Source organism: Dryobates pubescens, chromosome 1 (genome assembly GCF_014839835.1).
Source record: "Dryobates pubescens isolate bDryPub1 chromosome 1, bDryPub1.pri, whole genome shotgun sequence".
Classification (NCBI taxonomy): Eukaryota; Metazoa; Chordata; class Aves; order Piciformes; family Picidae; genus Dryobates; species Dryobates pubescens.
The window spans coordinates 9557963-9572801 of record NC_071612.1 but is presented as its reverse complement, the minus strand read 5'-3'; the positions used below and the strand labels follow the sequence as shown (position 1 = coordinate 9572801).

Below are 14839 nucleotides of genomic sequence, written 5' to 3'. Positions count from 1 at the left end.
GAAAGTTCTTCACTGAGAGAGTTGTTAGCCATTGGAATGTGCTGCCCAGGGAGGTGGTGGAGTCACCATCCCTGGAGGTGTTCAAGAGGGGATTGGACGTGGCACTTGGTGCCACGGTTTAGTAGTCATGAGGTCTGTGGTGACAGGTTGGACTTGATGATCTTTGAGGTCTTTTCCAAACTTACTGATTCTATGAAATGTGAGAGGAGATTCTGAAATGTTTTTCTAAAAATTCAGCTGAGATTTTATGTCCCTTGAGATGATTGTTTGACACACAGAGGTTGTACTCCAAGTGATCAGCTACTCTTGCTGGCATAATTCATATGCTTCATTTACAAAACTGCTACTTCTTGCCCTGTAAATACACTTCAAAGCTGTGAGCTCTGGTGACCAAAGGTCCCCTGAATACGCACTGGAGTTGGTATATATGAAAAAGTTACTCTTGCCTGGCCTGGAGGGGACCTGAGCTAGGCCCTGTAGTTTGCATTGCATCTGAGTAGACACCTGACTTAGTCTGCTTCATCAGAAGAGGGCAACAGCTTTGATTTCTAACTTCTCCTTACACTGTGTAAACTTCAGATCTGGCAGTCTGCTAGCTCTCACCTTCAGTCCTTTGCTTGAATTTGTTTTCTGATTCTCTGCACTGCTGTTGCTTTTTCTGACCTGAGCTCCACTGGATTAAACTTGGCAGCCACAAACTTTCACTTTTAAGTCTGACTGAAAAAGGCTCCAAGAGAACATTCACCTGACTCACTAGTCTCATTCTGCCACAGTTAGCCAAGGAAGGCTACAGTGACTAGAGCCAGAAATGAGATGGTTTAGGCATCACTGGAAGTGTTTAAAAAGAGACTGGATGGGGTGTGTAGTGCCATGGTTTAGTTGCTTAGATGGTGTTGGGTGATAGGTTGGACTCGATGATCTCAAAGACCTTTTCCAACCTGGTTAATTCTGTATTCTACACTTTTGCAGTTCTCCCAGTACATCCTCTTAGCATGCCCACAATGAATGGAAGGTTTGTTCTCATCTCTGATGGAGACAGCGAAGACAGACAGACCTTAGAGAACTCCAAATGCTGGTGAAGACAGATGCATTCTCCCCAGAACACACAGCATTTAGGATGTCTGTCTGTGTGGATGGTACAGCTGCTGGTGTGGCTGATACCTTATGCTATGTGGCTACAAAGGCAGTTTGATTCTCCTTCCTTAGGAGGCTGTGACTTTTATTTCCTTTAGCTCTCCTGGGTGTGGTCTTCTTTTTCTCCACTCCTCCCCCAGTTGCTTGTAAGTGAGGTTTGAAATATTCCTGTGGAAAGGGCTGGCTACTGGTGACAGACTTGAGGAGCCACTAGCAGAGACTGATGCTGTAAATGGGAAATGATTTAACAAAAATTTTACAAATTTAAGTTTTTTAAAACTTACAAAATTGCAGGTGAAGCATGTTGGGAGTCTGCTTGGCTCTGGAAGGTGCTGGAAATTGCTGCAGCCCCCCTGTGGTTATCAGGCTACACGCTTGGCTTAAAAGGGAAGAGATGCTCTTGTAGTTTAGGGCTACCTGGTCTGGCTAACTTTCTTGCTGTCTGAAGAGCCTTTTCACTTCAGTTTGCCATCTGCTGTGACTGGGTCTCTCAGTGATAGCTGCAGGAGAGCAAACACAACAGAAGAGTTGCTGTTGACTTTGGGAGCAAAGGGTAGAGGATCTGGGCCCGGCAGAGGTTTTGGTTTCTTGCACTGTGAGAAGAGTCTTATTTACTACTGTATTTATTTACTCTGATGTAACTGTCAGTGTGATTCATGATGGGCAGAACTGAAGACTTTAAGCATCTTACTTGTCCATCCACCAGCTGTTTAGACAAGCAGGAATATCAGGAGGGAACATGAGGTACAAGCTGGAAGGTTTATTACTGCTGTTTGTGGTACTGATAAAGATCATCTCTGGTTATTGTACCTTCTGTGGTTCACTTCAAAAGATCTGATGTTCAGAAACTGACAGTGATGCAGAAAAGAACTGCATGATGGATTTAATAGTGTAAAGCCTTCCAAGGAGAGGCTTCCTCCATCTCACTTATGTGGAAGTCTGGGACATGACAGTGGGCTGTGGGCATTGATACCTGAAAGTAGAGTAGGCTTTTATCTGCCAGCAAGAGACCTAATGAGATCAGATGCCTAGAAGTAGAAGCTGGAAGAGTTCAGATTGGAAACTGGGTGCAGTGTTTGAAGTGAGGTTAATTAACTGTTGGAGTAACTCAGGCTGTGGTGAATTTACTGCCACTCGAAGTCTTCAGATCATGCTAAACTTACCTGGCCTGATAGAGATTTCTGCATGGGAGACTAAATGCGAATATAAACCGCGTTATTTCCCTCTGGCTGGCCCATTTCTGTGGGTGCATGGAGAGCCTTGAGGAGACAGGGCACAGCCTGTGAGGTGGTGAAGGAGGATCACAGTCCCTGTCCCCCTCCTGCAGCTGCCCACACTCCTGCCCTCCTAGAGGGCAGCGAACAGAGCAATCCTGTGACAGCAACGTGTTAATATGATTAACTATGAAACTTAATTTGCATGGACAGTTCATTCTGGCACAAAGGAGCGCCAGCAAATTAGAGGCTTTGCGGTAGTGGTGAGGGGCTCGGAGGGGATCTCTCTGAGGACTGAGGTGGCTCCGGCGGGGAACAATGAGCGGGGTTCTGCAGAGCAATCGGTGCACGCTGTACGGATGAGATTTAATGAGATTTCCGAGTAATGACAAAAGTTGGAAGTGTTTAATAGCTCGCCGCTGAATTATGCATGCGGTCGGGGCCGGGGACAGCTCCATTGTGCCGGCGCGCTGCGGGAGCCGGCGGAGCCGCCGAGGCGGTGGACGACCGCCAGGGGGCAGTAGCGCCACGCAGTAAGGCCAGCGGCCGCCCTGCCCCGTCCCAGCCTGCCTTGGCTCGGAGGGCCGAGGCGCGCCCCACCGCCCCGTACTGCCCCTGAGTTCTGCAAAGAGAGTCACAGCTGGAACGGACCTTTAGAGTCTCAGCCCAACGGCCTTGCAAGTCGATGTCTCTCCTGTCCTGTGAATACAGCGCTACAGGTGGGGTCTCACCAGAGCTCATCTCGATCTGCTGCTGTCCAGCACTGCTTTGGATGAAGCCCAGCGGAACTGTAGCTCCCGAGTTTTGTCTCTGATTCCCCCCAAACAGCGATGCTTCACAAACGCATGTGATGACCAGACTGGATTCTTGTTCCTCCTGTTCTAAGAAACTGCAGATGTTGCTCCGTTTTCTCTCAATTCTTTATTCAGTAAGACAAAGACAAAAACAAAAGTTTCAAAGGGCTAATGGTGAGGTTAAACTTCTAGGCTGGCAAATCCCCCTGTAAAGTTTGTGGCACTCATATTTACTTTCCTCCTACCAATTGCCTTACAGAAAAGGAGTCTTTTAAGGGATGCCATATCTTTATTTTAAATGAGGAATTATTGAGAATGGAGAAATTAAAGCCTTTTAAATATTTAATGGATGAAGGTGTTGTAAATTATTTAATAGCTTATTATAAAAGATGGCATAAAAGGGTTTAGTAATTTGTTCTTTACAGAAACTAGCTATAAGAAATATTTTACAACATGTAAATATTAGTAGGAAAAGTACCTAATTTAAAATGCTATCTTGTTCCATCTGCCAAAGGAATTATACAGTGCCCATACAATTTTCAAATAGTTTTAGACCTTTATTGTTTCTATTCTTGAAACACTTCTCTGGCATAGAGAAATGCTATTTATAGCTATTGCACTGAAGTGCAGAGTCACAGAGAACAGACTGTGCTGGCACTGAGGTGCTGCAGATCCGACCACTGCAATTCTCTTCAGATACCAGAACACAGACTCGGGATGGGCTCATGGCGAGTTGTGTGACCTGAAGTGGGGTCCAAGCAGACTAAGGTGCAAAGCAGGAGTTGTTCATGGCCAACCCATGTGTAAATATTGAGACTGGAGCTCTTCCCCTCTCCCCCATCACCTTCATCTGTGGCTTCCTGACCAGAGTTTCTTGTTTCAAAACAATTCCTTTCTTCATAAGATTGCTTTCCATGGGTAACTTCTCTTCAAATCCCTCCTATGTAAACCAACCCTGCAGCACTGAAGTCAAGGACTTCATGCACAAAATCCCAGTTATTGGCAGAAATGTTGGTGTGTCCTGGGAGCTGACACTGATTTTTATTTCATCTACAGTGGCACTTGCTTTGCCCGTGGGTGGCTGGTGGGGTGTTAGTGCCTGCTTGTGGTAACAGTTCCCCTTGCAAGCTTCACGGCCCCAGAGCTCTGGGAGCAGGACAGGAGTGAGTTGCTTGTTTGTACTGCCTGCAGATAAGAAGAGCTGTGCTTTCTGAAGTCATACTGGACCTTGGCAGGGACCAGCTGTAAAACCCCTGGTCACAAAATGCACACAAAACATGGTTTTGCCGTGAGAAACCTGGTGTTCTTTTTACCACTGTGAACAAGCTGAGCCTCTTGTTTCTGCTCTGATCTGCCTCCTTTATTGACATCAACCAGCTGAACCTCAGACTGAAGACTGTACTGTAGGAGTTTGCTTTACACTCATCTCAAATAATCCTATTTTCTTAAGAAATATCACTGGAAGGCATCAGAAAGCCCCAAGATATGCTGCTGGCTGTATCATGTAGTATTTTGGCTGGATTCATTTAATTAGAAGGAGTTGGAATAATCAATACTTCCTTGTCTTTTGCCAGGGTCTAACATGTTTACAGAGCAGGTTACACTTAAGTTAGTGTTTACCTGTGGATGCATCCACACCAGTTATTTTTTTTTCCCCCCTCTCTAATAAAAATGATGGAACAGATAAGCACTACAGCCCCAGTTAGTGTATTGCAATATTGATTTCTACAAGAGCATTGTAAGAATATATTTATCTACCTGTCCTATTATGAAATGGGTAAAAAATATACCACACCACCATTCTGGTCATACAATATGATATTGAAAAGTCTGTTTGTTTGTTTTCTCTCAATAGGCCACTTGAGTCATGCTGATTTATTTTATTTTGTGTGTATTTGTACAAGAAAGGACTGATGCAGGATGGTAGCACTTTGTCTTAAGACATCTCTATGCCCACACTTTGTTTTGATTTTGCCTCACTCTAAAACAGTCCACACTGGAAAATGAAGACAGAGTAAAATGTGATTAATTATAGACTGCTGGCCTGGTACCTCTTTAATTCCAGCAATTACTCTCTTTTCTCATGGTATTCTGAACAGAAAGCTGAGTGTATTGAGCCAGGGGCTTTCCTGTCCTAAGCTTCTGAAAGGTGTTTGCTTACAGGCTTTTATGATCCCAGAGATGCTTTGCCCTCTGATGTGATAGTGTAATTTTGTGTTTCTTAAAAGCACATTTCTAATTGATCAAAGGAAGGGTGAAATGAAAAGAGTGGTGGGAGAAGATGAGAACAGGTTATTGTGATCGCTTTGTATGTGAAGACCACATTATTATTACTCTCACAAATTGCAGTGTGTTGTGTTTTCAATAGCAGAAGGTCAAGTTCAGCCCAGGGATAAAAGTGAGAGAACGAATACAAACACTAAAAGCAAAGAGAAACAGACATCTATGAAATGCAGTGTTTGAGCTCATTACTCTGCAGAACTGGTGCAAAAGTGTCTCCACATAGTGGGGTTTCAAAGTGTAGCTTCTGGGTATAGGTGGGCTGGGTGAGATGTGATGCTGGAAGCACGTAGAGATAAAAGTGCCAGAGGGTGCTTATAATGCATTGATCACACAGACACAATCCTGTGGGTGTGACCCACAGGACCCTGCAGACCCTCTGCTCCTGAGGCTGCTGGACTCCAAAGACCTTCCTTGGCTGAAACTTTATGAAGACAATGAAGGATTTTTCCCATCTTTGATAATCTCTGGTTCAGACTGTTGGGGATTTCACATAATCATGTGGAAATCTGTACTACAGTGGTCTCTTAGACCTTCCAACTTTCCCAGCAGTTGAGTTGCAAGAGGACATGTGGTTGTAAGGACACAGTGAGCCAAACACAATAAGTTTGTAATTTCTAATATGGTTAACTCTGCCTTTAGTTAATGTAGTGATATTTCAGAGCTGCCTTAGCACAGTTTCTCTGTGTTCTTGGAAACAAGCTGAAAGAGTGATATGGCTGCTGCCTTTTGCCTTGGATTGCACTGTAGGTGGCACTGTGAAACAATGGTTTTGGTAAGCAGGATGTATTTCAGAGCACTGTCCCAGCCGTTAATTGCAGTGTAATGTGGCTTGCTTTCTAGGTCCCCAAAGCGAAGGAATCGTTCTGAAATGCAGAAAGACTTGTTTGCTGCTGCAAATGGGAATCTGGAATAACTATGAAAAACACACTGAAATAATTGTGTTTGACTGGAACAAAATTCTTGCAAAGTCCCCAAGGTAAGAGCACTTTTTATCTTTCAAAAGACACTGAAGATTCGCTGTTCTGGTTAGCAACAATATCCACTTGAATCCAACAGAGAATGAAGGCTTGACATTTCTGAAAGTGGCAGCCCACTGACACTGAAGGGCTCAGCACCCCTTGCTGCATCTGTCTGCCAGATTTCATTCTTCTTCTGCCTTTTAAAAGGGCTTCCTGTATTTCTTTATATTACTGGGCTGAAGACTTGTGTCCTGCCTACCTCCGAGCAGACTAAAGCCAGCAAGTGTTGCAGCCTTTTTGTGGTACTGAATGCTTTTAGCAGCCTTTCAGTTTGGTTATAACTAAGTTGTTGCTTTGTAGTGATACAAGTTTTCCTGGACTTGAATACACTTACAAAGGGGTGAGGTTACCCTCTTAACCTGGTGAAACGTGGTTTAACATTCCCTGTCTAATATCAGGCCTGTGGCTTCAAAGGAGTCAAACTCATAATCTGGGAAAGCTTTTGCAATTAGTTCAGCGCACAACCATTTCCTCTGAGACCAGCTTTGGCCCTGCACTGGGAATGGTGGCAACACCTGGGTTCTTAAATGCTGAAGCAGCAGCTGTTGAGCATGTGGCACATGATTTGGGAATAAACACCTGTCCCTTCCTTCAGCTCACACCTGAAAGGGCATGTTCAAAAGGTCTGATCTATTTACTTAATTCCAAGGGTGAGATCCTGGTTTCAGTCATACCTCAGGAAACCCAAAGAAAGGTCCCTGTCTTCGTTATGACACCACAGAATGACACCAGAGCTGGGGTCTCCACTAATACCCAGTCTTATGTTTGCATTTAGTGCAGCACAGGGATGCTGTTGCAAGACGAGCAGTTGATGACTTCCTAGTCAGTGGTAACTGGTGCACAAGGTATAGGCCTTGTGATTCTCATGGACAGAACAAGAAAACCAAGGTTAGATTCATCACTCTACTCAAGAAAATGAGGTTCACTTACCTGGGCAAGCTTTGGATGACTAAAATCTGAAATGGTTAGTTGATTTCAGAGCTTACTGGCCAGTTTCCTTAGACTAGAACAACAGCAACAATAACATTTATGCTTGTTTCATAGTGACTCAATCCCATTAGCTGCAGCAGCATTATGTGGTTCATTTGGGTGCAAGAGGTGAATTAGGCCCATGCTTATTAGCTGCTCTGAATTAGTCTGAGAGTGCTCCTTAAGAGGGTACTTGTAGGGTAGGCAAGAACCAGTGACATCTTTATCTTCTGGGCTTGATTCATGTTTGCACAAGGCTGCTATATACTGCTGCAAAAGAGCCACAGTGTGTTTCTTCCTGTACTGGTTCATTTGTATTCAGGATGGCAATATACTCTGTTTGAAATAAAGCACCTTCTTAAAGCAAGGAACGGTATCTTTTTGCCAAATCAGTCCTTAAGAGGCCACTTCTTTACATGCAAAATAAGTGTTTTGGGGTGTTTTTTTGCAGGAATCTGTATGCAAGTGAGTTATATTTTAGCAACATTCGAGTGGCTTTTTAAAGAAGTTTGTAGGCTGGAGTGAAGTCTACAAGGACAGCTGAAGGTGCTGAGGTTTTCACCACCGTGTGTGGCTTTTTTTCCCCTCACTCAAGTGTAAAATAGTGTTTTGTTGCTAAATTGCATTTACATACAGCAGCCCCAACTTTTTCTATTAATAAGTGCACCTATGAGTTGTTTGGGGTTCATCAACATCCCCACTCACACACAGTGAGAGAACAAAATTGTTTTGTGATGTGAGAAAGGGGAAATTATGCAAATGCTTTAAAATAAGAATTTAAAAAGCCAGGTTTTGGTTTCATTTGTAGGTGGCCATCATATGTGAAGCAGGATCCAAGTGCTGCACCTGGGTTTGAAAGTAGCGCTGTCTAAGGCATGAGGGTTTTGTTTTCAAACTGCCAGCTCCGTTCAGCATTTCAGTACTGGATTAGAGGAAGAGTCTCAGGTATTTTGAAGCTGCAGAGAGAAACAAAATGTTTAGAAAATGCTTGGAAGAATCAGAACTGGAATCTGCAGGGGAAAAAGAAGTCCCCAAAGGACTTTTTGGTGTAAATAAGCATGCTTAGGATAGGCTTGTGCAAATCCCAGTGTGCTGATTAACTGCAGACTAACGTCACTGCTCTGAAAGTAGTATTTAGTTCAATTTATGCAAATCTATAAATTGCCTTTAATTAATTTGATGTATTCCTGCTTACAGCATTTGCTGCAAGTGTGGAACATTGTGTCTAAGGGTTCAAATGCATAATACCCATTTATGTATAGCACAAGTAATAAATTATCATAACTGAGTTTAAAAAGAAATGATTAGATTACCTTTCTGTATGATGAATGGCATAACATAAGCTATTGGGGGGATTTAATTGTAGATATCTGCAGTAAAATGACTGAGGATTTGTGGTCTTAGTTCCTACACTTATGTGAATAAAGACTAACAATATCCCCCTTCTTTAGAGCAAGTGTTTTCTGAAATGCAGTTTCTGACACCCTGGCAGAGCAGCAAGTCCTCACATATGTGAGCAGGGTGCTGGTTTCATGAGTGTTCAACCCTCAGAAAATTCACTGATCTCCAGGAAAGCTCACAGATGTTGTGTGCTTGGGTGATCCAGCCAGCTGAAGTGTGTGGCTGCATGGGAGTTAGTAGCATCAGCAAGTATGTCCTGAGAAGTATGAAGCAAAAAGGACATGTTTTTTTTGTGATATTCCTGTGATGGTGGTACAGATGCAGTTAAAAAAAAAAGTAGCACAACTTTATTGGTATTTAAATTTCAGTGTGGATGGATCTTATTTAAAAAGCCCTACACCACTTATCTCCAATCTATAGAGATGTATTGCACTCACTGTGTTATTCTACATCTGTGTCTGTGGGTAATACAATGTGATAGCCATTGCTTATGACTATAAAACATGCTTAACAAAGAACTGATCACAATTAAACCATGGATATGTGGTGGGGTGTTTTTTGTCAGTGTTGCCTTGCAATAAGCCATGTTAGTTATTCTGTGACATCATCTCAGCTTTTCCTCCCCCCCCTCCCCAATCATTTTTATGCTATTCCCTTCTCACATTGTTCTTGCACTCAACTGCATCCTTTTCTGCCTCCAGGATGAGATTCTGTGCCAAATCAATGCTTCTATCTGACTGGCTCTTTCTGCTCTATGTGTTAATGGTCTGCTGTAAATTGTTGTCCGCCTCTAGCCACCATCCCCGGGGGCACACAGGTAGGAGCTTTTAAACTCATTATGTGCTACTGAGCCCAATTAATACCACTGCAGAATGCTAGGGCCACTTTTAAGCTATGGATAATTGATGAGGCTGTTGACACTGTGTTATAACCAGTGAAATGGGTTAAAAATGCAAAAACAACAAGGGAAAATGAGTTATTGTAACTGTTCATGCTATTTTTCTGTAATAATTTTATGTACTGAAGCTCACCAGACAGTTTTTGGAGTGACTTCATGACTGCTAGGACTTTGGGATTTGTGTCATTTTGCTTTATCCTTACCCAAAGATATTCTGAAATGTGTCTTTATCTTCCCTTTCTTAATCCAGTTGTTATCAAGAGACTTTACAAAGGGTATCATTGGCTTTGATGGGCAATAGATCAAAGCCCTCAGACTTGTTAGCCAGTTCTTTCTCTAAGTAACACAAGTACTTGACTGTGGTTTAGTTCACCTTGTAATATACACTTTCCCCTAATTTTCACAGTGAAGCAAAGAGAAAGTTACTGCATTTAAGAGGTCATGTTATTGCAGTAGGGTACACCTACCAGGCACAGTGTAGTATCTTATTATAAATGGCAGAAGTAGCTCAGAACAAGTTTGGCTGACTTCATGAAGAGCGACTAGGCTGGAACTTCAAGGCAACATCTCTGTGATAGGATCATGTAGGCAAATCAGCTTGAAAGCAGAAGGAAATATTGAGGTGCTAATGCAAAGATCTCAGTGCAAGCCCTAAAACTGTATAGTTGAGTTAACTTGTGAGCTCTGCTTTTTAGGAGAGGTTGGAAGCCTGGCTGCAATGCCATGAGGAGATGATTACATTCTTAGTACAACAGTTAGCTTCATGTTGGCTTGGGGGTTTCTGCAAGTGTTGCTGTTTGTCATGTAGTCTCATTCTAAAATTCAGTGTGATGCCTGAAATCCACATGTGATGTTCTTTACTCTGAGACAAATTATGGTGGGTCCAGGTCTAATGTTAACCCCCACTTCAGCTCAGTGCTAGTAAGTAAGGATACGTTTGTTAGAGGATCCATTCTCCAGATAAGAACCCTTTGCCTCTTTTCTTGCTGCATCTGGTAACTATCTAGGTAGGAGCTGAAGGCTTCTCATGTGTTCACCAAGACTTCCTAAGTCCTGGTGAGCAGCACTGACTGTTACCAGCCTGTAGCTGCTGGGTCTGTGTGCTCACAGCATGTCAGCAGTGTGTGTACCAGAGAGATACACAAACCACCTCCTTGCCTTGCCCCATCACCAGCTTTGTGTTCCCTGGTGCTGTGCAGCACTCCTATGTATTTGCCATAGAACACAGTCATGGGTTTTGGAGAATAAAGCCCTTAAAGCAACTCCAGTGGGCACAGTGTTGGAGGATGATCCGTGGTACCAGTTTGCAGGTAGCTGTTATGGAAACTAGTTGAAACACTTCAGTGGGGAAGAGGGTCTATGCACAACGACAAGTTAATTTGGCCCTCTTGACCCTTCCTATAAACAACTGTTGCTTAGCAGAGCGTTTCAGAGCTGACTACACAGCTACACTTAGAGAAGAGCCATCTGCAGCATTCGCCTTTCAGGGAAGAGTCTTATAAAAAGAAATGTTGTTTTGTGCTTCAAAGATGCACTTTGCATATGTAGGTAAGGGGAATACCTGTAACAAGGCAGTCGTGATCCTGTGTGGTGGGCTTCTGTGATGAACACCCATGATGTTTTATGTAAATTAGGACAATCTCTTCAGCATAACATTTCAGAATGTTTGACTGTATACTTTTATTTCACATCCAGAATTTGTTTCCTGTGTCAAAGTGGCACTGTAAAACACAATCAAGCTGCTCAACTGTTAAGCAGATTTGTGTACTGTGCTTTCTCTGTTAGACTGAAGAAAGGTTCTGCTCTTCAGAATAGAATAGAATAGAATAAACCAGGTTGGAAGAGACCTTGGAGATCATTGTGTCCAACCTATCATCCAACACCACCTAATCAACTAAACCATGGCACCAAGCACCCCATCAAGTCTCCTCCTAAACACCCCCAGTGATGGGGACTCCACCACCTCCCTGGGCGGCACATTCCAATGGCCAATCACTCTCTCTATGAAGAATTTCTTCCTAACATCCAGCCTAAACCTCCCCTGGCACAGCTTGAGACTGTGTCCCCTTGTTCTGGTGCTGGTTGCCTGGGAGAAGACATCAGCCCCTGCCTGTCTACAACCTCCCTTCAGGTAGTTGTAGAGAGCAATGAGGTCTCCCCTGCGTCTCCTCTTCAGGCTAAGCAACCCCAGCTCCCTCCGTCTCTCCTCATAGGGCTGTGCTCCAAACCCCTCCCCAGCTTTGTTGCCCTCCTCTGGACATGTTCCAGCAAGTCAACATCTTTCCTAAACTGAGTGGCCCAGAACTGGACACAGTAAGTGGTTTGGTTTCAGGAATGGTTTGGTTAGATTGTGGAGCTCTTTTTCATCAGTAATGTGTCATATTCTTCCTTGGACATGAGTTTCTCAGATGTGTACACTGGAGTGACCTCCATCCCCCTTTGTGCTTCCATGTAGCAGATGAAACAGTCACCCTGGTTTTGATTCCCAGTTCCCCATGTCTGACATATGGCACCACAGAGCATTTAGAAGACTTGGAGGTCCGTGCTCAAGGGGACTGCCTTTCCCAGCCTCATATAATCTATGCTGTTTGATGCAGCACCTAGACTGACCTTCTAATGTATGGTCAGGGCTGTGGAGGAGCGAGACAACATCGTTCATCAGGAAAACAAATCATTTAGGGCTTTAAGTGTTGCCTGTTCTGGGATAAAGCAAATAATTAGCCTTGTTTGTTTAATACAAATTAGCACGTTCTTGGATGGCAATTGAGATAACGTTTTTTTGCAGTCAATAGACAGCCTTTTCAAAGTGAAATACTCTGAAGCACATTAAAGGGTGGAATTCAGGCTTTGGGGTAGGCAAAGGCTTTGTCCAGAGTCCCCGAGGTCAAGCAGCTGGCATCTGACAGGCATGTGCTAGGTGGGCAATACCTGCTGCTTGAGGCAGGAGGTGTTTAGCCTGTGCTAGGAGGAGCTGGTTTTTAAGAACGCTGTTGTGCCTGCCCCTGAAAATCCATGTGTGCTTGACATTCCTGGTCACTTTAGAAAAACTACTTCCTCATTAAAGCTAAGAAAGTCTATTAAGCAAGAGCTGACAATAGGGTTTAAGATGAAAAGTGGGGATTGAGTGGTGTGGGTTTTTTTTCCCCCCTTTCTTTTAAGAATAGTGTCATTTTTAAGGAGCCTAATCTGGACAAAAACAATTATTGACTTTGGTCGTGTTAGATGGTGCCTGAAAGAATGACAGTCGACAGCTGTCTCTGCCATCTTCAGACAGGAACAGAGGTGAGATCTTTAAGGACCCAATAACCATCCTTTTCTCAAAAGAGGGAGAGAATGTCATTGAGCAGTCCCTTTGACAAAGAGGGCCTCTTCACTGCAACGAAGTGTAAGGCAGACCTGGTTCTTTCTTTTGTACTGCAAAAGATTCACCACCATCAAATAATTGCTAGTGGAGAAAGAGGCTGTTCAATCTAGCAAGCTAGTCCTGCCATTGCTTTGAAACTCTTTGGATCTTGAGCCCAGCTTGGAGGCCACAGCCTGGCTTTTTATTCTAAATGCTGTAATTGCTTTGACTGGCAGAGTTAACTAGGCAAAAGGTAGAGGAGAAATGTTCCTTCTCATTACCAGTAGATCACTGAAGATGTCGCTTATGCAGATTATTTCAGCAGGCTCCCCCTACATCTATCTAGAGAAGACTTTGTTGCTCTGAATTACCTTTCTGAAGAGCTTGTCTTTTCACTGACAATAGCTGAGGGAAGCATTACCACCAACCTTACCATAGCTGTTTAAAATTGGACAATATTTCAGGCTCCCAGAGTACCTAACTGATACCGACATAACTATCAATTCCATGCTGTGCTGAATGAAGCGACATACATTTAGTACTGGAAAAGATTTGTTTCCACCTCACTGCTGTAAGTCAGGATCCACAAATAATGAAGCCCTGAAAAGATACTTTCTCAGGTTACCTCAAGTGGGGGTTGGACTTACAGAGCATTAATTGGTATAGCCAGCTGAGCAGTTTCTGTCATGACTTACCAGTGCAGCTTGGCTTTTTTTGAGACTGAAGTGTTTTACCTTTATGTGATGATTCTCACACCTGAAATTCTTTTGGCCTCTTTCTGCTTGCTTAAAGGTCTAGATTTTTTGAAAGTGCATTATTATTAATATGCCCAGAATCCATATATTGAAGGAATATCTGAAGTTTCCAGCAAGACCAATTTTATGTCTCAGTTGCCTTAGTACTTGCTTTCTCTTTTCTTTGTTCTTTCAAGTGAAGCCTTCAGTGGTAGTCCTAATGGTTTGCTTGCTTACCACACCTGCAGGATGATGCAGATCTTTTAGCTAACAAGAGGGATAAATAGCAACATTTTTAATGGAGTTTGTTCCTTGTTGCTCCACAGACAATTTTATTTTCCCAGGGAGGTGGTAGAAGCCTCACCCCTGGAGGTTTTTAAGGCCAGGCTGGATGTGGCTCTGGGCAACCTGACCTAGTGCAACGTGTCCCTGCCCATGGCAGCGGGGTTGGAACTAGATGATCCTCGAGGCCCCTTCCAACCCTAACAATTGTATGATTCTATGATTTACAGAGCTGTCAGAGGTCAAGTGACAATGACCAGAAAATACATGTGACTGTAGAGACTGGGAAAGCAGTTCAGGAGGGAATGATCATCAGCCTGAGCTGTTGTAAACTCTTTGCTTAGTGAAATCCAGCTGAAATTTGCAGTTTGCTGCTTGGCATCTTAGATTTGATTTCCAGCAACCAGAATGCTATCCTAGCTGGTTTTCAGAAGACCTCTGATTTACATCTCGTGTAAAAGACAAGCTTCTTATGTTAGCTGCTGGGCAGGGCCCAAACTGGGACCTGAGGTAATTTTGTGGGATTCTACAAGTGTTCTCCTTTGTTTTCTACTGAGTGATGCTTGAGCAGGGAGAGATGGATGCATGGAAAGGCTCAGCTTGTGTAGAGCAATCTGAGTGGGTAATGCAGCAACAGGCTTGCTCTGGCTGATGGAAAGCAGTCCTTTTCAGAATGTGTCTGTCTTTTTCCTTTGTGTGTGCGCTTCTTTGGTGGCTCTCTGAAGAGGTGCTCGTCTAACCTGTCAGAGGGATGGTCATTTGGTAGTG

At 43.5% G+C, this 14839-nt stretch overlaps 1 protein-coding gene across 2 annotated transcripts in view; it reads left to right on the top strand.

Moving 5' to 3' along the window:
* The window catches only part of TAFA4 (TAFA chemokine like family member 4), a 97379-nt gene that overhangs the window by 21929 nt on the left and 60611 nt on the right, over positions 1-14839 (top strand). For both annotated transcript variants that reach the window (XM_054179711.1, XM_054179782.1), the window contains exons 2-3: positions 6266-6401; positions 9516-9631. In XM_054179711.1, the coding sequence (XP_054035686.1) occupies positions 6322-6401; positions 9516-9631 (196 nt within the window). In that variant the 5' untranslated portion in view covers positions 6266-6321. The remainder of the gene's footprint in view (positions 1-6265; positions 6402-9515; positions 9632-14839) is intronic.